Consider the following 24567-nt stretch of genomic DNA (forward strand, 5'->3'; position numbering starts at 1 on the left):
AGGTCACAGAACAATGGCCAGCCCGGTGGTTAGCACTGCTGCCTCACAGCACCAGGGATCCGAGTTCAATTCCCGGCTTGGGTCACTGTCTGTGCGGAGTATGCACATTCTCCCCGTGTCTGAGTGGGTTTCCTCCCACAGTCTGAAAGACGTGCCGTTTAGGGTGCATTGACCCGAACAGGTGCCAGAGTGTGGCGACTAGGGGAATTTCGCAGTAACTTCATCGCAGTGTTAATGTAAGCCTTCCTTGTGACTAATAAATAAACATTAACTTTAAACACAAGGCTCTCAGACCACAGATTATTCGAAAGATTGACGTTTAATAATTATCCGTTATGGTATTTTTGTGTTAAAATTAAAAGTTCTTTTACACTGATGTCTGATCTCCTGATCTCGCTGCTCAGAGATCCAGATTTTGAACTATCCAACATTGAAATATCCCAGCAACTTCTCCCCCAGTGAGATGAAGGGGCAGGGAATGTTCCAGCAGCACTGGGTACCTGGAGTGTTCGATCATACTCGGCACAGACCAAGAAAGGCAAATCCATTGGCTCAAACCTCACCTGCAACAATACTGCACCTAACTCAACATCCATGTCACAGGTGAGCGTTCTCAGAACCTCGGGCGAACCGGGTTCCCTGTGACGGTGCCTATTTGCACTGCTGCATTTTAACCAGCTCCATGTCCTCCAGCTTGAAGTATCTGGCGTACACCTGGTCGAACATCTCCTTGCAAGGGATGAGGGCCTGCAGCCGGGAGCAGATGAGGAAGGAGCCGGCCATCTTGCGGTGCAGGGAGTAGGACTCCTCGGGAGGGGGGGTGAGCCGGTGTTTCAGCATCACCGGGATCAGGCTCTGAATCCGCCGTGTGGTGCCCTGAGTCCCAAAGTCGAAGGGGTGCGGCTGAGCGAACGCTTCCCCGAGGGTCATTACAGCGTCGATGTGCGCGTCTTCAAACACCTGCAAATGGCAAACTGGTTCCATCAGAGCGTCAGGGGCACGGTAACCTCAAGCCTCTCGCTAATGCAAAGAACAGTACAGTACAGGAACAGGCCCTTCGGCCCTCCAAGCCTGTGCCGATCATGATGCCTGCCTAAACTAAAACCATGCGCACTTACGGAGTCGGTATCCTTCCATTCTCATCTTACTCGTGGATTCATCTAGATGCCTCTTAAATGCCGCTATCGTATCTGCTCCTCCGGGCAGTGCGTTCCATCCTCTGCATACAAAAACTTGCCTCGTGCATCTCCTCTAAACTTTTCCTCATGCACCTTAAACCCACGTCCCCGAGTACTTGACTTTTCTACCCTAGGAAAGAGCATCTGACTCTCCACTCTGCCCATGCCACTCATAACCTTGTAAACCTCTATCAGGCCTCCCCTCAACTTCCGTTGTTCCAGTGAGAACAAACTGAGTTTATCCAACCTCTCCTCGTAGCTCATACCCTCCAGACCTGGCAACATCCTGGGTAAACCTCTTCTGTACTCTCTCCAAAGCATCCACATCCTTCTGGTAGTGTGGCGACCAGAATTGTACACAATATTCCAAATGAGATCTAACTAAGGTTCTGTACAGCTGCAGCACGACCTCCCAATTCAATGCCCCGAGTGATGAAGGCAAGCTTGCCGTATGCCTTTCTGACTACCTTATCCACCTGCATTGTCACTTTCAGTGATCGGTGGAGATGTACACCCAGATTCCTCTGCCTGTCAACATTCCTAAGGGTTCTACCATTTACTGTATAATTCCTACATGCAATGGACCTTCCAAAATACATTACCTCACACTTGTCCGGATTAAGTTCCATCTGCCATTTCTCCGGCTAAGCCTCCGACCAGTCTATGTGTTATTGTATCCTCTGATAATCCTTTTCACTTTCGCCAACTTTTGTGTTGTCTGCAAACTTACTAATCAGACCAGCTCCACTTTCCTCCAAACTGATGGCACCCTCGATTACTCCTCCCTACGCCTCTGACAGCTGCATCCCAATCCTCCACTGACATTCCTGTCTTCAGATCCTACACCCATTCCATCAGCCAGGCCGTCCATCTCTTCAACCTCAGCTCATCTGCTGCCAGCCATCACTGAAGCTCCTTCTAAGCAGCGTGGGTGGGCAACTGGGAAACTGTTGCGAACATTGCGTGCTAAAAAAAGCTTCCTACATGGGTGTATATCAATCCTAAAGGGAGTGCACAGGAACAAGCAGTTGGCCAAGTGTATTCTGCACCCTCTCTTTTCCTTCTCTCCCACATACTCAAAGTCTGAGGTCGCGCACCAACCAGCTCAAGACCAGCTTCTTCCCTGCTGTCGTCAGACTTTTGAATGGACTTACTTCGCATTAAGTTGATCTTTCACTACACCCTAGCTGTAACTATAACACTACATTCTGCACTCTCTCGTTTCCTTCTCTCTGAATGGTATGCTTTGTCTTATAGCATGCAAGAAACAATACTTTTCACTGTGTGTTAACACATATGATAATAATAAATCAAATCAAATCTATGAATGGTATGCTTTGTCTGAGCACTTTCCACTGTACCCCAGTACACGTATAAATACACTATAGTTAAGAAAGCCCACCAATGCCTCTATTTTCTCAGAAGACTAAGGAAATTTGGCATGTCAGCTACAACTCTCACCAACACTTACAGATGCACCATAGAAAGCATTCTTTCTGGTTGTATCACAGCTTGGTATGGGCTCCTGCTCTGCCCAAGACCGCAAGGAACTACAAAAGGTTGCGAATGTAGTCCAATCCATCACGCAAGCCAGCTTCCCATCCATTGACTCTGTCTACACTTTCCGCTGCCTCAGCAAAGTAGCCAGCATAATTAAGGACCTCACGCACCCCAGACATTCTCATTTCCACCTTCTTCCGTCGGGAAAAAGACACAAAAGTCTGAGGTCACGTACCAACCGACTCAAGAACAGCTTCTTCCCTGCTGCTGTCAGACTTTTGAACGGTCCTATCTCGCATTAAGTTGATCTTTCTCTACACCCTAGCTACGACTGTAACACTGCGTTCTGCACTCTGTCTCTCTGCCTGAACAGTGAGGCAACAAGTCGAAGGTTTTGCCCTCAACGTTCTGCATGCCTCCATTGAATGAACATCAGACTCGCCTTTGTCTCGTAGCCGGTAAGGAATTTCAAATCCCGGGATTTCTGTAGCACTTTCTCCCGGTCACCATCAGCTGCCGCTCGGACTACCTGTGAGATAAGACATGAAATGTCACAGCTGCAGCTATGAGGAAGGAGCAGGAAGTGACTGGTTAATCACAGGCATCACTATGCAGAGTGTAAGGAGGAGCATAAGGTACCCCTTGGAGACGTAATAACAGGAACTCTTAATTGAAGATGTGCACTGCACCACAGTCAATCTCAGACTGACGCCCTGAGGGGGGTGTGTGCTAACCTCCACGGGCCCATTACCCGCACTCAAGTTTACTTATTGGTGACACAGTGGTTAGCGCTGCTGCCTCTCAGCACCAGGGACCTGGGCTCAATAGCTGGCCTTGGGTCACTGTCTGTGCAGAGTTTGCACGTTCTCCCTGTGGGTTTCCTCCGGGTGCTCTGGTTTTCTCCCACAGAGCGAAAGACGTGCTGATGAGATGCACTGGCCATGCTCAATTATCCCTCAGTGTACCCGAACAGGCGCCCGAGTGTGGCGACTAGGGGATTTTCACAGTAACTTCATTGCAGTGTTAATGTAAGTCTAATTGTGACACTAACAAATAAACATAAACTAGAGTCAGTGCAGACCCAATGGGCCGAATGGTCTCTTCTGCATTACAGGGATTCTGTGAATATTTATCGCTTAATGAACAAAACTGAAGAGAAAGGGATTATTTGGTATTCGTCACACTGATGTGTGTGGGAGCTTGCTGTGCACAAAATGGCTGCTGATTTCGTCCCATTACAACAACGATCACGCTTCTCTGGAGCGAGACCTGACCCCAAGACAGGAGTGCTGAGATACGGTGGGCATAATATGAAGTCTCACAACATCAGGTTAAAGTCCAACAGATTTATTTGGAATCATGAGCTTTCGCAGCACAGCTCCTTCATCAGGTGAGTCGAGGTAGGTTCACAAACACAGTTTATATCTATAGGTGAAGACATGGTGGCAAGATAATTACAGATTGGAATGTGAGTCTTTACAGATAATCAAGTCTTTACCAGCCTCCCATCCATTGACTCTGTCTACACTTCCCGCTGCCTTGGTAAAGCAGCCGACATAATCAAAGACCCTATACTTCCCGGACATTCTCTCCTCCATCTCCCTCCGTCGGGGAAAAGATACAAAAGTCTGAGGTCACGTACCAACCCACTCAAGAACAGCTTCTTCCCTGCTGCCATCAGACTTTTGAATGGACCTACCTTGCACTAAGTTGATCTTTCTCTACATCCTATCTACGAGGGTAACACTATATCCTGCACTCGCTCCCTTCCTTCTCTATAAACGGTATGCTTTGTCTGTATAGCGCCCAAGAAACAATACTTTTCACTGTATGTTAATATATGTGACAATAATAAATCAAATCAAATTCTTTGCAGGTACAGACAGTGTGAGTGGAGACAGGGATAATCACAGGTTAAAGAGATGTGAATTGTCTCAAGCCAGGACAGTTAGTAGGATTCTGCAAGCCCAGCCAAATGGTGTTCTGGCTTCAGACAATTCACACCTCTTTAACCTGCGATTAGCCCTCTCTCCAGGCATTCTGTCTGAACCTGTAAAGACTCACATTCCAATTACTCTTCACACTCCAATCTGTAGTTATCTTGCAATTGTGTCTGTGTGTATATGTCCTGTTTGTGAACCTACCTCTCCCCTCACCTGATGAAGGAGCAGTGCTCCTAAAGCTCGTGATTCCAAATGAACCCGTTGGACTCTAACCCGGTGTTGAGACTTCTTACTGTGCCCACCCCAGTCCAACACCAGCATCTCTACATCAGAGATACGGTGAACCGTGGCTGGAGGGGAGGGTGGGAAATCATCACCGATATCGGTTGGACACAGACTCTGCCAATGGAGGCAGGAAAATGTTTTCCGTGCTGGAGGGAAGGACTGGAAACTTTGCACTTACCTCAATGTAGTTGTCTGTAAACTCCTTAGCAAACTCCCGACTTGCTCCAAAGTCCAACAACGTCACCTAAAGAGCAAAAAGGTGAAAAGTTACTTCTCCCAACTAAGGAGGACATTTCCACGGACCCTTCCTGCCCCAGGGTAGCCCAAAGCCCAGGGAATATTTCTGAACCCAATACAATGTATTTTTTGGCCAGTTTTGGGCCCCATATCTAAGGAAGGATATGCTGGCCTTGGAAAGGGCCCAGAGGAGGTTCACCAGAACGATCCCTGGAATGAAGAGCTTGTCGTATGAGGAACAGTTGAGGACTTTGGGTCTGTACATCGTTGGAGTTTAGAGAATGAGGAGGGATCTTATTGAAACTTACAGGATACTGCGAGGCCTGGATAGAGTGGACGTGAGAGGATGTTTCCGCTAGTAGTAAAAACTAGAACCAGAGGGCACAACCTCAGGCTAAAGGGACGATCCTTTAAAACAGAGATGAGGAGGAATTTCTTCAGCCAGAGAGTGGGGAATCTGTGGAACTCTGCCGCAGAAGGCTGTGGAGGCCAGGTCATTGAGTGTCTTTAAGGCAAAGATAGATAGGTTCTTGATTAATAAGGGGATCAGAGGTAATGGGGAAAAGGCAGGAGAATGGGGGTGAGAAAAATATCAGCCATAATTGAATGGCGGATGGGCCGAGTGGCCTAATTCTGCTCTTATGGTCTTACGAACTGTCTTTCCAACGCAGGGAGAGGTCGTGTTGACGGATCCTGTGTACTGATTACTCCATCTATGCAAACACTTCATTTTTAAGATATTTCTGTCTACGTAACTAACTCCACCAAGCTTAAAATATTAACTTGACTATATTTTAAAACTCAAAAGGTATGCTGGGTTAGCTAAAAATTGACTGCATTTCTAAGAAGTACACAGCAAACTAAACAAGTTTCGATAACAACAGCTACCAAACTCATGCCTCCTACAGACAGAGACAGCCTGCAAAGGACATTCACAATAACAAGATAAGAATTAAAATGTAGTTTGGTCTCCTTACTTGAGAAAGGATATACTGGCACTGGAGGGGGTGCGGAGGAGATTCACTAGGTTGATTCCAGAGTTGAGATGGTTGGCTTATGAGGAGAGACTGAGTAGACTGGGGCTATACTCATTGGAATTCTGAAGAATGAGGAGGCATCTTATAGAAACATATAAGATTATGAAGGGAATAGATAAGATAGAAGCGGGGAAGTTGTTTCCACTGGCAGGTGAACCTAGAATTAGGGGCATAACCTCAAAACAAGGTGGAGCAGATTTAGGACTGAGTTGAGGAGGAACTTCTTCACCCAAAGGGTTGTGAATCTGTGGAATTCCCTGCCCAGTTGAGGCGACCTCATTGAATGTTTTTAAAGCAAGGGATAGTTTTTGAACAGTAAAGAAATTAAGGGTTATGGTGAGCGGGCGGGCAAGTGGGGCTGAGTCCACGAAAAGATCAGCCATGATCTTATTGAATGGCGGAGCAGGTTCGAGGGGTCAGATGGCCTATTCCTGCTCCTCCTGTTCTTATGTGCTTATGAACTGACTGCTTTTTTTCCGTGTTTGGTTGTTTTAAGGGTCAGCTTTGTTTTTGAACTCAGTGTGCTCAGTATAGGGGGGCTGGCAGTGAAAAAGCCAGTCTCTCTCCCTATCTCTCCAGTCTTTTTCTCTTTCTGTTTGTTTTTGTAATGATATAATTTTAAATTCTGTTCAACAGAAGGAATTCATTGCACCAGTGTCATTTCCATCTATTCAAAGGAATGAATGGACCCTACAGATTGCATCAATTTGCACACAGCAAGCTCCCAAAAACAGCAGCCACGAGGTATCTTACACCAGACAAAAGCAAAACCCTTTGTCAAAGGGTCACCTGGACTCGAAACGTCAGCTCTTTTCTCTCCTGACAGACGCTGCCAGACCAGCTGAGATTTTCCAGCGTTTTTCTTTCGGTTATGAGATATTTCACATTTGAGGCACCACTTAAGAACACGCTTGGAATCCATGCATTTACCATGGCGGCACAGTGATTAGCACTGCTGCCTCACAGCACCAGGACCCGGGTTCGATTCCTGGCTTGGGTCACTGTTTGTGTGGAGTCTGCACGTTCTCCCTGTGTCTGCGTGGGTTTCCTCTGGCTGCTCCGGTTTCCTCCCACATTTGATAGATGTGCTGGTTAGGGTGCATCGGCTGTGCTAAATTCTCCATCAGTGTACCCGAACAGGCACGTGGCGACAATGGGATTTTCACATTAACTGCATTGCAGTGTTAATGTAAACCTTACTTGTGACACTAATAAATAAAAACTTTGAAAGAAATGAAACAGAGAAAGGAGAAAAATATTATCTCAGTTTCAGTCATTGCAGATAGAGGTGGAGGCAGAGGTAGCGGGGTGGAGGTGAGGCTGGAATGTGGGGCGTGACGCACCTTCTGTTTCCCCTCATCGAAGAAGAAATTGGACCAGTTTGGATCGGTCTGCATGAACCGGAACTCAAAGACCTCCCGGAGACACAGCTCAAGGATGTTGGAGCAGATCTGAAAGAAGAACAGAACTCTCTTACCAAATGAGAATTCCATTCACTGACTCTGTCTACACTTCCAGCTGCCTTGGAAAAGCAGCCAGCGTAATCAAGGACCCCACGCATCCCAGACATTCTCTCTTCCATCTTCTTCCGTCAGGAAAAAGATACAAAAGTCTGAGGTCGCATACTGACCAACTCAAGAACAGCTTCTTCCCTGCTGCCATCAGACTTTTGAATGGACCTACCTTATATTGAGTTGATCTTTCTCTACACCCTAGCAATGACTTTAACACTATATTCTGCACCCTCTCCTTTCCTTCATAGGATCCCTACAGTGCCGAGGGAGGCCGTTCAGCCCATCGAGTCTGCATGAACAACAATCCCACCCAGGCCCTATCCCCGTAACCCCATGCATTTACCCGAGCTGGTTCCCCTGACACTAAGGGTCAACATGGTCAATCCCCCTAACTTACACACCTTTGGACACTAAGGGGCTATTTAGCATGGCCAATCCACCTAACCTACATCTTTGGACTCGGAGGAAACCAGAGCACCGGAGAAAACCCACGCAGACACGGGGAGAATGTGCAGACTCCGCACAGACAGCCACCTGAGGCCAGAAGCGAATCCAGGTCCCTGGTACTGTGAGGCATCGGTGCTAACCACTGTGCTGCCCACTCTCCCCTATGCACTCTATGAATGGTATGCTTCGTCTGTACAGTGAACAAGAAACAGTACTTTTCACTACATGTCAATCCTTGAGACAATAATAACTAAAATCAAATCAACTCTGCCGATATTTTAAACAGCCACAGACAATGTGCCCATCACACTCGGTTACAAAGAGCCAGGAGGAGGATTGGGAACCAGGGACAGAGTGTATATAAACAGGCCTGTAAGCAAACCTTATTCCGTGTGTTCTGATCAAGATCCTCACACTTATCCAGGGGTACGCCCGTCACCAGCTCGGCCGTGAGAATTCGCTTTGTTGTGAGCTCATCGATCACTTCTGGGACGTAGAAGAAAGGATCATCCTTCAGGAGCTCCCTGTCAGGGCCAGAGGGCAGATCGTGGGTTAGACTGGGTGCAGCATCTCTCACGGCACTGCGGCTCCGGGCAAGTGTCTGCCTCTGTGAGGCTGTGACCACTGGAACAGCGATCACCTTACACCACCGCAGGCGCACTTCAGAAGTTGCAGATGTCACCAGTTAAAAGCAAAACTCCCTCTGCAATGGGAGTGGTCAAAATACACTGAATCATAGAATAGAATCCCTACAGTGCAGAAGGTGGGCATTCAGCCCATCGAATTCTGCACCAACAACAATCCCACCCAGGCCCTATCCGCGTAACCCCATGCATTTATCCTTGACACTAAGGGGCAATTTAGCATGGCCAATCCACCTAACCTGCACATCTTTGGACTGTGGGAGGAAACCGGACCCGGAGGAAATCCACGCAGGCACGGGGAAAAAAAAGCAGGATCCGCAGAGACAGTGACCCAAGGCCAGAAGTGAACCCAGGTCCCTGGTGCTGTGAGGCAGCAGCGCTAACCCACTGTGCCACCCAGTTCTGAACAGCAGTCGCATTGAGCACGAAACGTCACCTCTTGTCCCTCCCTCCAGAGACAGACCTGCAAAGCTTTTCCACACTGTTTATATTCCAGCATCCGCGGTGTGTTACTTCAGCCTTTACTGGTCTTAAGCGTCACCACAGGATTAAGTTACACACTCATTATCTCACCCAGCTGCATCACTGTTAGGGCAAACTCACAATTCAGAGCTGCTTCCTCTTCTATTGCTGTAGCACTGATAAGCTTCATCGCAGTAACTTGTTAATCCTCCTTCAACAGCACCTTCCAAACTCGGGATCTCTGCTACCTAGAACGGCGAGGGCAGCAGACACACAGCAACACCGCCACCTGCAAGTTCCCCCCCTAAAGTCCCATATCATCCTGACTGGGACCCGTTCCTTCGCTGGGTCAAATCCCTGGAATTCCCTCCCTCACAGCACCGTGGGCGTACCTACACCACAGGGACAGCAGCCGGATCAAAAAGACAGCTCACTATCGCCCTCCCAAGGGGCAATTAAGGATGGACAACGTTGCCTTGTCAGTGACACCCGCATCCCCAGAATGAAAACTACACACCTGAGTAACTGTGACAGAGCACTGTGGACGTGACAGCCTAGTGGTGTTATCACTAGACATTTAATCCTGAAATTTAGCTAATGTTCTGGGGGACTTGGGTTCGAATCCCGCCACAGCAGATGATGGAATTTGAGCTCAATAAAAATAAATCTGGAATTAAGAATCTATTGATGACCATGAAACCATTGTCGATTGTCAGAAAAACCCATCTGGTTTATTAACGTCCTTTAGAGAAGGAAATCTGCCGTCCTTACCCGGTCTGGCCTACATGTGACTCCAGAGCCACAGCAATGTGGTTGACTCTCAACTGCCCTCCAAGGGCAACTAGGGATGGGCAATAAATACTGGCCCAGCCAGTGACATCCACATCTCACAAATGAATAAAAAAACTGCTGGATTCTACTCACAGAGAGGAATCTAAGCCTCAGATACCAGGATCCCACGCACCCCGGACATTCTCTCTTCCACCTTCTTCCGTCAGGGAAAAAGATACAAAAGTCTGAGATCACGTTCCAGCCAACTCAAGGACAGCTTCTTCCCTGCTGCTGTCAGGCTTTTGAATGGATCTACCTCGCACTAAGTTGCTCTGTCTCTACACCCTGGGCGACATGGTGGCACAGTGGTTAGGACTGCTGCCTCACAGCACCAGAGACCCAGGTTCGATTCCCAGCTTGAGTCACTGTCCATGCAGAGTCTGCACATTCTCCCCATGTCTGCATGGGTTTCCTCCCACAGTCCGAAAAGCACGCTGGTTAGGTGCATTGGCCGTGCTAAATTCTCCCTGAGTGTACCCGAAAAGGCGCCGGAGCGTGGTGACTAGGGGATCTTCACTGTAACTTCTCTGCAGTGTTAACGTAAGCCTACCTGTGACACCAATAAATAATTTTGGCCCTGGAGGGAGTGCAGAGGAGGTTTACTAGGCTGATACCGGAGTTGAGGGGATTGAGCTATGAGGAGAGGCTGAATAAACTAGGCTTGTACTCGTTAGAGTTTAGAAGAATGAGGGGAGATCTCATTGAGACGTATAAGATGATGAATGGGATGGATAGGATAGAGGTGGAGAGACTCTTCCCGCTCAAAAAAGACAGTAGGACTAGGGGGCACAGCCTCAAGATAAAGGGGAGGCGGTTTAGAACGGAGTTGAGGAGGAACTTCTTCACTCAAAGGGTGGTGAATCTCTGGAATTCTCTGCCCGTTGAAGTGGTGGAGGCTGCCTCGCTAAATATTTTTAAGAAGCGGGTTGATGGGTTCTTGATAAGAGAGGGGATTAAGGGTTATGGGGAGAGGGCGGGAAAGTGGAACTGAGCCACAACAGATCAGCCATGATCTTATTGAATGGCGGGGCAGGCTCGAAGGGCTAGATGGCCTACTCCTGCTCCTATTTCTTATGTTCTTATGTAAACTTTTAGCTATGACTGTAAGATTATAAGCTGCACTCTCTCCTTTTCCTTCTCTATGAATGGTATGCTTTGTCCATATAGCGCGCAAAAAACAATACTTTTCACTGCATACATGTGACAATAATAAATCAAATCAAAAAAGGTTTAAGCCCAGTAAACCAAAGATTGTCAGACAATTATTGGGGAAACAGCCCCACTGAGTGGTGGAGCAATGAATTACAGTTCCGCCGCCTTCTGCCTCAAACTCTGCTAGTTTGTCCCGTGGCAGCGCCTGGTTCTTATTCCACTGGTCTTACCGGTTTCAATTCCACAGATTTGATTTGTTCACCAACAGCAGCGTAGAGGTCAACCCTGCAGGAATCTCGCAGAGTTCAAACAGGCAAAACAAGGAAAGGAAAATACAGGCAACGTCAGGGGAATGCAGATCTGCATTTTAAGCACTCAGGATTCAGAGAATATAGTGCATCTGCTAATTAACCCCCCCCCTCCCCATCTCCAGTATAGATCAACGATGTTTAAATAGGGTAAGCACTTCCTGGTCACATACCATGACCCAGTTTTTAGTCACATGAAGATTTATCACGGTAAACTGTGTTGATATTTCCCATTCAACCTTGCTATGCAACGGTCACAGGGTAGTTGCAGGTTTTGGCTTTATTAAATTTATTTATTTATTTATTAAATTATAAATTTATTTATAAATTTATTTATTAAAGCCAAGTGGCTTTACAGCGCGGAAACAAGACCTCTGGCCCAACTTGTCCATGCCGCTTTTTTATAAGCTAGTCCCAAATGTCCGTGTTTGGTCCATATCCCTCTATACCCATCTTACCCATGTAACTGTCTAAATGCTTTTTAAAAGACAAAATTGTACCTGCCTCTACTACTGCCTCTGGCAGCTTGTTCCAGACACTCACCACCCTATGTGTGAAAAAACTGCCCCCTGGACCCTTTTGTATCTCACCTTAAACTTATGCCCTCCAGCTTTAGACTCTCCTACCTTTGGGAAAAGATGTTGACTATTTAGCTGATCTATGCCCCTCATTATTTTATAGACTTCTATAAGATCACCCCTCAGCCTCCTAAGCTCCAGGGAAAAAAGTCCCAGTCTATCCAGCCTCTCCTTATAACTCAATCCATCAAGTCCCAGCAGCATCCTAATAAATCTCTCCTGCACTCTTTCTATAATAGGGTGACCAGAACTGTACAAAGTACTCCAAGTGTGGCCTTACCAATGTCTTGTACAACTTCAACAAGACATTCCAACTCCTGTATTCAATGTTCTGACCGATGAAACCAAGCATGCTGAACGCCTTCTTCACCACTCTGTCCGCCTTTTTCAAGGAGCTATCAACATGTATCTGGAGATCTTTTTGTTTTATAGCTCTCGCCAACACCCTACCATTTACTGAGTAAGTCCTTTGTACGAGCTTTGTGGAGCTTGTTTCTGTAATTATCTCAACTCCACCGCCAGCCTTCTGCCTAAAACAAAAACCTTTTATTCATCAACAGCCTTGGACAATGCCAATTCACTTCCTTCCGACATGAAATCCCGCTTTATCGCACTTCAATCGTGTCTACGGAGCCCAAACCATCATTTCCCCCAATTGTTTAAAGTTTATTAGTGTCACAAGTAGGCTTACATTAACACTGCAATGAAATTACTGTGAAAATCCCCTAGTTGCCACGCTGAGGTGTCTTTTTGGGGTACACTGAGGGAGAATTTAGCACGGCCAATGCACCCTAATCAGCACATCTTTCGAACTGTGGGGGGGAAACTGGAGCACCCTGAGGAAACCCATGCAGACACAGGGAGAACATGCAGACTCCACACAGACAGTGACCCAAGCCAGGAATCGAGTGGGCGGCACGGCTGCCTTACAGCGCCAGGGACCCAGGTTTGATTCCTGTCTTGGGTCACTATCTGTGCAGAGTCTGCACATTCTCCCCATGTCTGTGCGGGTTTTCTCCGAGTGCTCCAGTTTCCTCTCACAGTCCAAAGATGTGTGGGTTAAGTGAATTGGCTTTGTTAAATTGCCCTTTAGTGTCAGGGGGACTGACCAGGGTCAATGCAGGGGATTATGGGGATAGGGTCTGGGTGCGATTGTGGACAGTGCAGACTGAATGGCCTCCTTCTGCCCTGTAGGATTCTATGAACTCAGATCCCTGGCACTGTGAGGCAGCAATGCTAACCACCGTGCCACCCACTTGATTCCCAGCCTTGGATCACTGTCTATGTTGAATCTGCATGTTCCCCCCGTGTCTGCTCGGGTTTCCTCCCACAGTATGAAAGATGTGCTGGTTAGGGTGCATTGGCCGTGCTAAATTCTCTCTCAGTGTACCCGAACAGCGCCGGAGTGCAGCGACTAGGGGACTTTCACAGTAACTTCATTGCAGTGTTAATGTAAGCCTACTTGAGCAACAGGCCTTCCCACACCACTCGCGCCGCGTCCCGACTCATGGTGAGCAATGCCACAGGAGGAGCTATCGGGAATGGGACAACGCCCAAATCCACCTCTCCGGCCCATCATCTCCAGCACACGCAATTGAATTAAACCCAATGACTTGGCCTTCACCCTCAGTCTAATACAACAAACCAGACTAACTGCTCACTGACCTCATTGCTGCTTATAGGACTTGGCTGTGTGTGAAACAGTCATTGCTGACATGACTGACTATAAATGTCAAATTCCTTGGGCGTAACGTGGTTTGGACCTGGGATTGCGAGATGTGCCGTACATTTTTTTGTTCTTTCACAGGCTGTTCTGTGGGGGAAACCAAATCTATCGACTAAACGTCAGAAGGATAACTTTAAAGCCTCATAAGCTCCTGAGAAATCTGCACCATTCCAATGCTTAAGAAAGCCCACGAAAGCCTCTACTTTCTTAGAAGATCATAGAAAGTTGGCATGTCCACTACAACTCTCACCAATTTTTACAGGCGCACCATAGAAAGCATTCTTTCTGGTTGTATCGCAGCTTGGTATGGGCTCCTGCTCTGCCCAAGACTGCAAGGAGCTACAAAAAGGTCGTGAACGTAACCCAATCCATCACGCAAACCAGCCTCCCATCCATTAGCTCTGTCTATACTTCCCGCTGCCTTGGAAAAGCAGCCAGCTAAATTAAGGACACCATGCACCCCGGACATTCTCTCTACTGTCGGGAAAAAAGATACAAAAGCCTGAGGTCACGTACCAGCTGACTCAAGAACAACTGGCGCTATGAGGCAGCAGGGTTAACCACTGTGCCACCATGACCGTCCAGTGTGGAGTTTGCATGTTCTCCCTGTGTCTGCGTGGGTTTCCTCCGGCTGCTCCGGTTTCCTCCCAGTCTGAAAAATGTGCTGGTTCGGGTGCATTGGCCGTGCTAAATCCTCCCTCAGTGTACCCGAACAGGCGCCGGGCTGTGGCAACTAGGGGATTTTCACAGTAATTTCATTGCAGTGTTAATGTAAGCCAACTTTTGACACTAATAAAAAAAACTTTAACTGTGATTCTATTCTAAGTGCCTGGCGAAGTTTTCTACACTAAAGGCGCTACATAAATACAAGCTGTTGTTGTGGTGACCTCTATCAACAAGGGGCTAAAAGTGTACCTGAATCTCCTGGCACAGGCTGCCTCCCGGATGTAGTCACATTCCCATTCCAGCTCGCGTTTCAATACCACGATCCCACTCTCGGCAAACAGACCTGGAGGGAGGGATGGAGAGAGAAGCAGTGAGCCCCGGAGCAGTTCCTGAGCGTGGGAGAGAGCTCGCTCACGGTGGGAAGGGTGTCGCTGGCACTGGTTTACCTTCAGGCAGCGGGATGCTCAGCTTCAACACAGACAGCAGGTTCTCCACATCACTCTTGATGCTCTGAGCGATTCCCGGATACTGGAAGAATGAAGCAGATTAAATAAGCGACAAGCAGTCAAACGTAGGCAGCAAACCCCAAAACCACTGCACCTGAAACACAAACCTTTCTAACCACGAGACACAGAGAACCTATAGGTCACACGATTTTTTTTTGCACTGGCTGTGTCACTGGCCTAGTATCCCGGGGACGGCGACGGAATTCCCACCCAGCAGCAGCTTGGCAGTGGGGTTGCGGAGTAAACAGTCCTACCTGGATCTTGATGGCCACTTCCCTCCCGTCTTTGAGCTCTCCGTGATGGACCTGCCCAATCGAAGCAGCAGCAAACGGTCTCTCCTCGAACGCAGCCAGCTTATCGCGCCAGTCAGGGCCCAGCTCCTCATCCAGAACTTTCTGAGGAAAGAGGGTTTAAACAGTGTAATCCCGTCCACCGTGGGCCTCAGGGCCCAATCCCGCTTCCTGCGGGCCCCCTCCTCTCCATCCAGGCCATTCCCATCTGTGGAGGGTCCACTGGCAACGCCACATACCTGACGAAGGACAGCACTCTGAAAGCTAGTGGATTTTGCTACCAAATAAACCTGTTGGATTTTAACCCGGTGTTGTGAGACTTCTTACCGTGAACACCACATCAGACAGGTTCAGCCACTTACAGACTTACAGCAAACAGTCGAGTTACTCGGCAGAGCCTGGACTAAAAAACGTCCAACACCAAACAGTCTACAGAATCTATTTAAATAGACCGCAGCAGGATATTTACACTGTCTGTGCGGAGTCTGCACGCTCTCCCCGTCTCTGAGTGGGTTTCCTCTCCCTGACGCTAAGCGACAATTCAGCATAGCCAATCCCACCTAACCAGCACATCTTTGGAGCGTGGGAGGAAATCGAAACAGCCGGAGGAAACCCATGCAGACACGGGGAGAACGTGCAAACTCCACACTGACAGCGACCCCCAAACCGGGATTCGAGCTGGGGTGCCCGGCGCTGAGAGGTAGCAGTGCTAACCACTGTGCCACCCTCTGTGTCACCAGGAGTTATTTCTCTGCAATGGGCACGAAACAAAAACACAGAGCTGCTGTTGGTACACTCACCACCGTCTGCCAAGCGGGCATGAAGTCTGCACTCTGTCGCACACGTTCGAATATCTTCTGGAGCTGAGGGTTTATGAAACTGCTGTCTGCGTGGAGGGAAAATTGATTGTGTGAAAGCTGCATCTCAGAGACCCATCGGCCAGTAGGCCATTCAGCCCCTCGTGCCTGCTCCACCACTCATACATTCATAAGATACAGGAGCAGAATTAGGCCATTCGGCCCATCGAGTCCATTCCGCCATTCGATCGTAGCTGATATGTTCCTCATCCCCATTTTCCTGCCTTCTCCCCATAACTCTTCAACCCCATTCCCAATTAAAAATCTAACTCTTCCTTAAATTTACTCACTGTCCCAGCCCCCACTTCTGGGGTAGTGAATTCCACAGATTCACAACCTTTTGGGAGAAGTAGATTCTCCTCAGCTCTGTTTTAAATTTGCTGCCCCTTATCCTCAGACTGTGACCTCTCGTCCTAGAATGTCCCACAAGAGGAAGCATCCGCCCCATGTCTACTTTATCCAAACCTTTTATCATCTTGTAAACCTCAGTTTGCTCTCCCCTCATTCTTCTAAATTCCTAAACTGTTCAATCTCTCTTCATACGACAAACCCCTCATCTCTGATTTGATTTATTATTGTCACATATGTTAACATAGTGAAGAGTATTGCCTCTTGCGCACTATACAGACAGAGCATACTGTTCATAGAGAAGGAAAGGAGAGGGTGCAGAATGTAGTGTTACAGTCATAGCTAGGGAATAGAGAAAGATCAGCTTAATGCGAGGTGGGTCCATTCAAAAGTCTGACGGCAGCAGGGAAGAAGCTGTTCTTGAGTCGGTTGGTACGTGACCTCAGACTTTTGTATCTTTTTCCCGACAGAAGAAGGTGGAAGAGAGAATGTTCGAGGTGCATGAGGTCCTTAATTATACTGGCTGCTTTTCCGAGGCAGCGGGAAATGTAGACAGAGTCAACAGATGGGAGGCTGATTTGTGTGATGGATTGGGCTACATTCATGACTCTTTACAGTTTCTTGCAGCCTTGGGCAGAGCAGGAGCCCAGACCAAGCTGTGATACAACCAGAAAGAATGGAGAAAGTCATGGCGGACATGCCAAATTTCCTGAGTCTGCAGAGGAAGTAGAGGCGATTTGATTCTCTGGAATCAATCTAGTGAACATCCTCTGAACTGCCTCTAATGCCACTACATCGTTCCTCAAATAAGGGGACCAAAACTGTGCACAAGACTCCAGGTGCGATCTCAATACTATCATTCCCATTCCGTATTTTAACTCCATTCACCTGCCTTGGCGCCATATCCCTTGATGAGCAACCAAGAACATCGCTGCAAAGAGAGACCTGCTGTCAAAGTTTTTCATCTTGCACTCATCAGATCAAACTCATCGAAACACAGAGGGGAACAGGCAGAGAGAGAGGAGACACACACACACGGTGTCTTGAGAGAGAGAGAGAGAGAGAGAGCGCGAGCGGGTGTGATGGCGGGGGATGAGGAACCAGTGCAAGTAGAAAACTCACCTTGAATGCTCAGCATCTGCCCGATCTTCAGAGCTGCCCCTCGTACCTTGCACAGCGTGTCGACGATGCGTTCCGCATTAGCCTCTGACAGGAAGGGGCTGGAGTCCAGAAGACCGCCATTTTCTGTGTTTAAAGCAAGCACCTCAGAGGATTACTATAGTGCAGACATGGGGAGAACTGAAATAGCAGCCAAATAAATCAATCACCCGGCTAACGGCCTGAATGAAGTAATCAACATGCTGAAATATTAAAGATCATAGAATCCCTACAGTACAGAAAGAGGCCATTCAGCCCATTGAGCCTGCACTGACTACAATCCCTATCCCCGTAATCCCACATATTTACCCTGCTAATCCCCCTGATAAGGGGCAATTTACAATGGCCAAACCACCTCACCTACAAACCTTTGGACACTAAGGGGCAATTTCGCATGGCCAATTCACCTAACCTACACATTTTTGGATACTAAGGGGCAATTTAGCATGGCCATATAAAGGTTAGACCCAGATCTTTGAATAGTACATTGCAGGAGGCCAGCCATTTGGCCCATCACGTCTGTGCTAGTCCTTTGGAGAAGCCAGCTGAATAGCCCCATATTTTGTCCCTCCTGTACATTGAGCCAACAGGGCAGGCAAAGACTTCACTGCCATACTGGCCCACCTTGAAAGTTGTAAGCTCTGGATAAACGCTACCGTGGGCTTGTAGTGTAAATGGTGAGTGTTATCTCATAACAGGAGGAGAATGAAGGGTGGGGGGGACGTCAGGAGTGAACAGCAGCAGCGGCTCAGTAAAGACACCCTCCACAGTTTTACCAGATAACACTCACCATTTACACACCCATCGCCAACAATGGCCATTTGCTGAGGTACAGGACGGAGATGGACACCCAACCTACCACAGGGAGGGAGGGGAGGAAAATGCTTAACTGGCATCGCCTGCCTTACTTTTTAAAATTTATTCATGGGACATGGGCGTCGCTGACTGGCCAGCCATTTATTGCTCATCCCTAGTTGCCCCTTGAGAAGGTGGTGGTGAGCTGCCTTCTTGAATCGCTGCAGTCCATGTGCTGTGGGTTGATCCACAATGCCGTTAGGGAGGGAATTCCAGGATTTTGACCCAACCACTGCGAAGGAATGGTGATATGTTTCCAAGTCAGGATGGTGAGTGGCTTGGAGGGGAACTTGCAGGTGGTGGTGTTTCCATTTATCCGCTGCCCTTGTCCTTCTAGATGTGTTTGGAAGGTGCTGCCTAAGGGTCTTTGGTGAATTGCTGCAGTGCATCTTGTATATGGTACACACTGCTGCTACTGAGAAGCCAACTGAATAGTCATTTATTTTGTCCCTCCCTTTTCTTCAAGCGAGTCTATGTTGAGCCAACAGGGCAGATAATGACTTCACTGCTACACTGACCCACCTCAGAAGTTGTAAGCTTTGGATCAACTCTACCACAGGCTTGTGGGGGTGGTCAGGAGAAGAACTAAGGGGGGGGTTCAGGAGTGAACAGGAGCAGCGACTCAGTAAAGACACCCTCCACAGTTTTATCAGATAACACTCACCACTTACACACCCACTGCCAACAATGGCCGTTTGCTGAGGTACAGGAGGGAGATGGACACCCAACGAACCCGAGGGAGGAAGAGAGGAAAACGCTTAACCGGCATTGCCTGTCTCACTCAACAACCACATGAGTTCAAACACCGAGATCTCACCTTTCGACGTCTGGTTTCCACTCACGGACTTTTTAGCAACTTCTGCCAAGGCGCCGAATCCCAAGCTCACCGCCAAACCTACCAATGGAAGCACAATGGAGGCAACTCAGTGTTCCATACTCAGCCACAGACGGACTGCTCCCAAACTATCTCACCGCCCTGGGGCTGAAACCCAAAGGCAAGGGGCCGAGTGTGAAGGGTCTCACCTACCTCCAAAGTTTGCCAAGCGGCTGAGCCGCGAAGAGGGGACTTTTCTTTCACGAGCTTGTTCACTTAACTATATAAAAAAAGGAGAAAATAGGTCAGAAATCTATCGTAGAATATCTACAGCCATATGGCCCATCGAGTCTGCACTGAGTCTCTGATAGAGCATCTTAGCCAGACCTCAACCCCAACTTATCCCCATGATCCCACAAATTTACCACGGCCAATCCACATCATGGGACAGTAAGGGGCAAATTTACCATGGCCAATCCCCCTAACCTACATATCTTGGGACACTAAGGGGCAAATTTAGCATGGCCAATCCACCTAAACAGCGCACGTTTCGGACTGTGGGAGGAAACTGGGAGCACTTGGAGGAAACCCATGAGGACATGGAGAGAACATGTAAACTCCACACAGTATCCCAGGGCTGGAATCGAACCCAGGTCCCTGGCGCTGTGAGGCAGCAGTGCTAACTACTGTGCCACCGTGCTCTGAACATTGATCTTTTATCAGTCTTTTTAACCTCCCCTCAGCCTCTCCCGAAAGGTCCTGGCCTCAATCAATGGTTTTAATTTCTTGGGATGTGCCATCGTATCAGAATATGGAGCCACCCTGGTTTATAATGACAGTGAAACAGCCTCCAGGGGCCTCCTCCTGCTGCTCTGAGAGTAACGATGCTGAATGTTTCCTCACCATTTGTCTCGGAGCCTTGGACTGACTCCATTTCTCTCGGTTCTGCTTCATGTTTCTGGCCTTGGCAATGTCCTCGGGGGTCAGACCCCTCACCGAAGCCTCATCATGGAGGCACCTCGACCGTCCCATTCTGCGACCCGCGAGCGAGCAAAACTTCCTGCCGCTGACCTCGAACCTCCCCCCTGCTGCCTGGTCCAAGCCACGGCGACCGTCCCTCTCGCCACCCAGCGGTGACCTCTCACCCCTGCGGGTATCAGGCGCCCCCTGGCTCCCGGCGGCCGCAGCTCCGCCAGAACGTTCTGGAGCCATTTCCGAGGCGAGGTTCCATCGCGCTGCCTCATCTCTCCCCTCAAACGGAAGGTGATCCTCTTTGAATTCTCGCACCCCGAGCTGAAAAGCAAGAACGAAAGAACCAAATCACACAAAGATCATTCCTCATTTTTATAGAATCCCAAAAGTGCAGAAGGAGGCCATTCAGCCCATCAAATCTGCACCGGCAACAATCCCACCCAGATCCTATCCCCATAACCCAACATATTTACTCTCCTAGTCCCCCTGATACTAAGGGGCAATTTAGACGGCCAATCCTTCTAACGCTTGACCAAGGGTTCATCTTTGGATTGTTCTGATTTGATTTATTATTGTCACATGCGTTAACATACAGTGAAAAGTATTGTTTCTTGCGCACTATAGAGACAAAACATACCATTCATAGAGAAGGATAGAGTGCAAAATGTGGTGTTACATTTACAGTAGGGTGTTGAGTAAGATCAACTTAATGTTGATTAAACCCACCTGTTGGTGGGGCTTTCTTAACTATAGTGTCGGCACGGGGGCACCAGAACAGGTTGTTGGTGATCTAGACACCTAAAAGCTTGAAGCTCTCGACCCTTTCTACCTCATCCCCATTGTTGTAGGCAGGGACATGCTCTCCACTAAGCTTAAAAAACTTAACTACATTTTAAAACTAACTTGACCACACTTTAAAAGTCAGAAAGCATGCTGGGTTAGTCAAAATTGATTGCAACGTCAACAAAACAAAGGAAATTGTCATTGATTCCAGGAAGCGTAAAGGAGAATATACCCCTGCCTACGTCAATCGGGACAAAGTGGACAGGATCGAGAGCGTCAAGGTTTTAGGTGTCCAGATCACCAACAACCTGCCCTGGTCCCTCCATGCCAACACCATAGTTAAGAAAGCCCACCAATGCCTCTACTTTCTCAGACTAAGGAAATTTGGCATGCCTGCTACAACTCTCACCAGCTTTTACAGATGCACCATAGGAAGCATTCTTTCTGGTTGTATCACAGTTTGGTATGGGCTCCTGCTCTGCCCAAGACCACAAGGAACTACAAAAGGTTGTGAATGTAGCCCAATCCATCACACAAACCAGCCTCCCATCCACTTACTCTGTCTACACTTCCCGCTGCCTCAGAAAAGCAGCCAACATAATTAAGGACCCCACACACCCCAGACATTTTCTCTTCCACCTTCTTCCTTTGGGAAAAAGATACAAAAGTCTGAGGTCATGTACCAACCGACTCAAGAACCGCTTCTTCCCTGCTGCCGTCAGACTTTTGAATGGACCCACCTCACATTTAGTTGATCTCTCTCTACACCCTAGCTGTGACTGTAACACTACATTCTGCACCCTCTCCTTTCCTTCTCTGTGAACGATATGCTTTGTCTGTTTAGCGCGCAAGAAACAATACTTTTCACTGTATGTTAATACATGCGACAATAATAAATCAAACCAAATTAGTGCTGTAAACAGCAGCTTTTCATGACCACATTATGAGGATTGTTTTGGCAATCAGAGACAGCATGTGCCAAACAATCTCAGTAACACAGATAATGAATCACACATATTGTAGTTTCAGCCCCTTGTTTGCAGTTCGGGTCAAGTCTGTTTTGAGTTCCGCTTTGAGCAGTACAGGACTGGGTGAAAGAGAGATACTGGCATTTTCTCTCCAGCCTTTTCTCTTTCCATAATGATTTAATTTTAAGTTCTGTTCGATAAAAGAAATTCAACTCCGTACCAGTGCCGTCTGTGTCTATTCAAAGGAATGAACAGATGGTGCAGCAGTTAAGAATTGACATTGGGTCTGGAGTCACATGGAGTGACTCCATGTCAAATAGAGTCATCTTCTTCCCTAACGGACATTTTTGAACCAGGTAAGCTTTTTTTCTAAACAATACAGTAGCTTAGCTTATGATAATAAGAAGTTTTAATTTCAATTTTCATTATTTAATATACTGAATTTACATTTCCCAGTGCCACAGTGGGGTTTCAACTCACGTTTCTGGATTACTTGTCCATAACTCGTAACATAAGCACTGAGCTATTGGAACCTGTAAACTGGATAATCTGTTTTTGTGATGTTGATTGAGGGGTAAATTTTGGCCAAGAGGCCAGGGGAGCACTCCTCTGATCCCTTGGGATCTTTTATTCATTCATGGGACATGGGCTTTGCTGGCTGGCCAGCATTTATTGTCCATCCCCAACTGTCCTTGGATGGCAGTTGACAGTCAACCCACACCTTACTGTGGCTCTGGAGTTATATGTAGGTAAGGACAGCAGATTTGGGAGGCACAGTGGTTAGCACTGCTGCCCCACAGCACCAGGGACCTAGGTTCAATTCTGGCCTCGGGTCACTGTGTGGAGTCAGTCCGTGTCCGCATGGGTTTCCTCCGGGTGCTCCAGTTTCCTCCCACAGTCCAAGGTGTGTCAGTTAGGTGTATTGGCTGTGCTAAATTGTCCTTTAGTGTCCAAGGATGTGCTGGTTAGGTAGATTGGCCATGCTAAATTGGCCCTGGTGTCAGGGGGATAAGCAGGGTAAATGAGGATTGCAGGAGTAGGACCTGGCTGGAATTGTGGTCAATACAGGCCCGATGGGCCAAATGGGATTCTACAGACTTCCTTCCCTAAAGGACATTAGTGAACGAGATGGATTTTTTCAATAATTGACAGTGGTTTCATGATCATCAGTAGATTCTTAATTCTAGATATTTTTTATTGAATTCAAATAATACCATCTGTCATGGCAGGATTCGAACCCAGGTCCCCATTAGCTAAACTTAGCTAAACATTAGTCTAGTGATAATACCGCTAGGCCATCACCTCCCCATGGGAGGGAAGTTAGGCCCTGAGTTTAATGTGTCCTCTGAAAGCTGGCACCTCTAACAGTGCAGCACTCCCTCATTACCTCATTGGACTGCCAGTCTAGACTCTGTGTTGGGAGTGGGATTCGAACCCACCATTTGGCAGGCTGTTCCGAGGGACAGTCAGATTGCATATTGGAGAGATTCCTTTCCACATTTGGCTTGTCCAAGTAATAAGACTGCCACAATCGAGCTCTTTACCTGTTGCCTGACGAGGAGAGAACTGACACATTGCTCTGCAGACACCTGGGCCCTCCGCAGGCCGGGGCCCAGCACAGATCCGCAGACAGCGAGCCTCAGCTCTTCCCCCTGTTTCTCTGTGAAGGCCTTCCCCACCCGCTGTGCACCCCTCAGCACCTTGGCCACCTCTGTCCACATCTGTAATAAAATGAGCGTCACCCGTTAAAGCAGGCAGAGAGAAACATTTATTGTCCAACCCTCCCAGAGATAAGGTACAAATTTCGTTCTGGGAACAAGACACAACATTCAGCTCCTCGGTTCTGCCACCGTTCAACTAGACCATGGCTGTTTGTCACCTTAACTCGATTCACCCGCCACAGATTCCCGACCCTTAAAAAGGTATCAGTCTTAAAATTTTCAACACAACCTCACATCCCTCAGCACCCAATCCCACCGCTGTCCCCCCAAAACCCTCTCCCTGACACTCAACTTCATGCCCCCAACTCTCCTCACCACCTATAAATGATCACTGGCACCAGGAATAACCAACCCTTTCTGCATCCAGCAGCATCTAAAACCCACATTCCCACCTCACCGCCCCCATCCCTCCCTCTCTCTCTCTCTCCTCCCCCTTCACCAGTCACCCGAGATCTGAGACAGGCCAGTGCTGGGAGGCAGGCTTAGTCCATCCCTGGTGCTGGGTGGAAAAGAATCTGGGAAGAGAGAGAAAGAGTTGGGTGGTGGGCAGACGTGGTGGTATGAGGTTGAGCTCTGTGGGGGGGATCGGGTGCTGAGGGATGTGAGGCTGGGTGCTGGATAGGGTGGAGAGTGGGGCATTAGGGTGGTGTGGAGAGGGAATTGGGTGGATGCCAGGGGAGGAGAAAGTTGGGTGCTCGGGGAGGATTGGGTGCTAGGGGAGGGTTAGACTTGAGTGATGGGGTAGCGGGGAATTGGGTGCTGGAATGGGTGAGGCTGTGGGTGCTGA

General features: G+C 48.2%; 1 protein-coding gene across 1 annotated transcript; it reads right to left on the reverse strand.

The window, feature by feature from the left end:
• Nucleotides 1–306: 306 nt before the first annotated feature.
• coq8b (coenzyme Q8B) lies at nt 307–23780 on the reverse strand. The gene is made up of 14 exons (XM_080218234.1): nt 23604–23780; nt 20240–20629; nt 19550–19616; nt 19340–19417; nt 17632–17754; nt 16105–16190; nt 15269–15409; nt 14955–15036; nt 14758–14851; nt 8524–8665; nt 7524–7631; nt 5085–5150; nt 3121–3207; nt 307–960 (listed from the first exon to the last, which is right to left on the reverse strand). The coding sequence occupies exons 1-14, from the start codon at nt 23778–23780 to the stop codon at nt 652–654; spliced, it is 1950 nt and encodes a 649-aa protein (XP_080074360.1). The 3' UTR covers nt 307–651.
• Nucleotides 23781–24567: the final 787 nt, after the last annotated feature.

This window comes from Carcharhinus amblyrhynchos, unplaced genomic scaffold (genome assembly GCF_965287045.1).
Source record: "Carcharhinus amblyrhynchos unplaced genomic scaffold, sCarAmb.v2.hapA scaffold_37, whole genome shotgun sequence".
In the NCBI taxonomy this organism is placed as follows: Eukaryota; Metazoa; Chordata; class Chondrichthyes; order Carcharhiniformes; family Carcharhinidae; genus Carcharhinus; species Carcharhinus amblyrhynchos.

What these genes read in the sequence shown, in the direction of transcription:
- coq8b (XM_080218234.1), bottom strand. Translation starts at nt 23,780, where the DNA reads ATGTGGACAGAGGTGGCCAAGGTGCTGAGGGGTGCACAGCGGGTGGGG. An exon ending in ATCAGAACACACGGAATAAG is followed by an intron (nt 7,632 to 8,523) that starts GTTTGCTTACAG and finishes TTCTTCTTTCAG; the next exon opens with ATCTGCTCCAACATCCTTGA. An exon ending in TTACCGGCTACGAGACAAAG is followed by an intron (nt 961 to 3,120) that starts GCGAGTCTGATG and finishes TGCCATTTGCAG; the next exon opens with GTGTTTGAAGACGCGCACAT.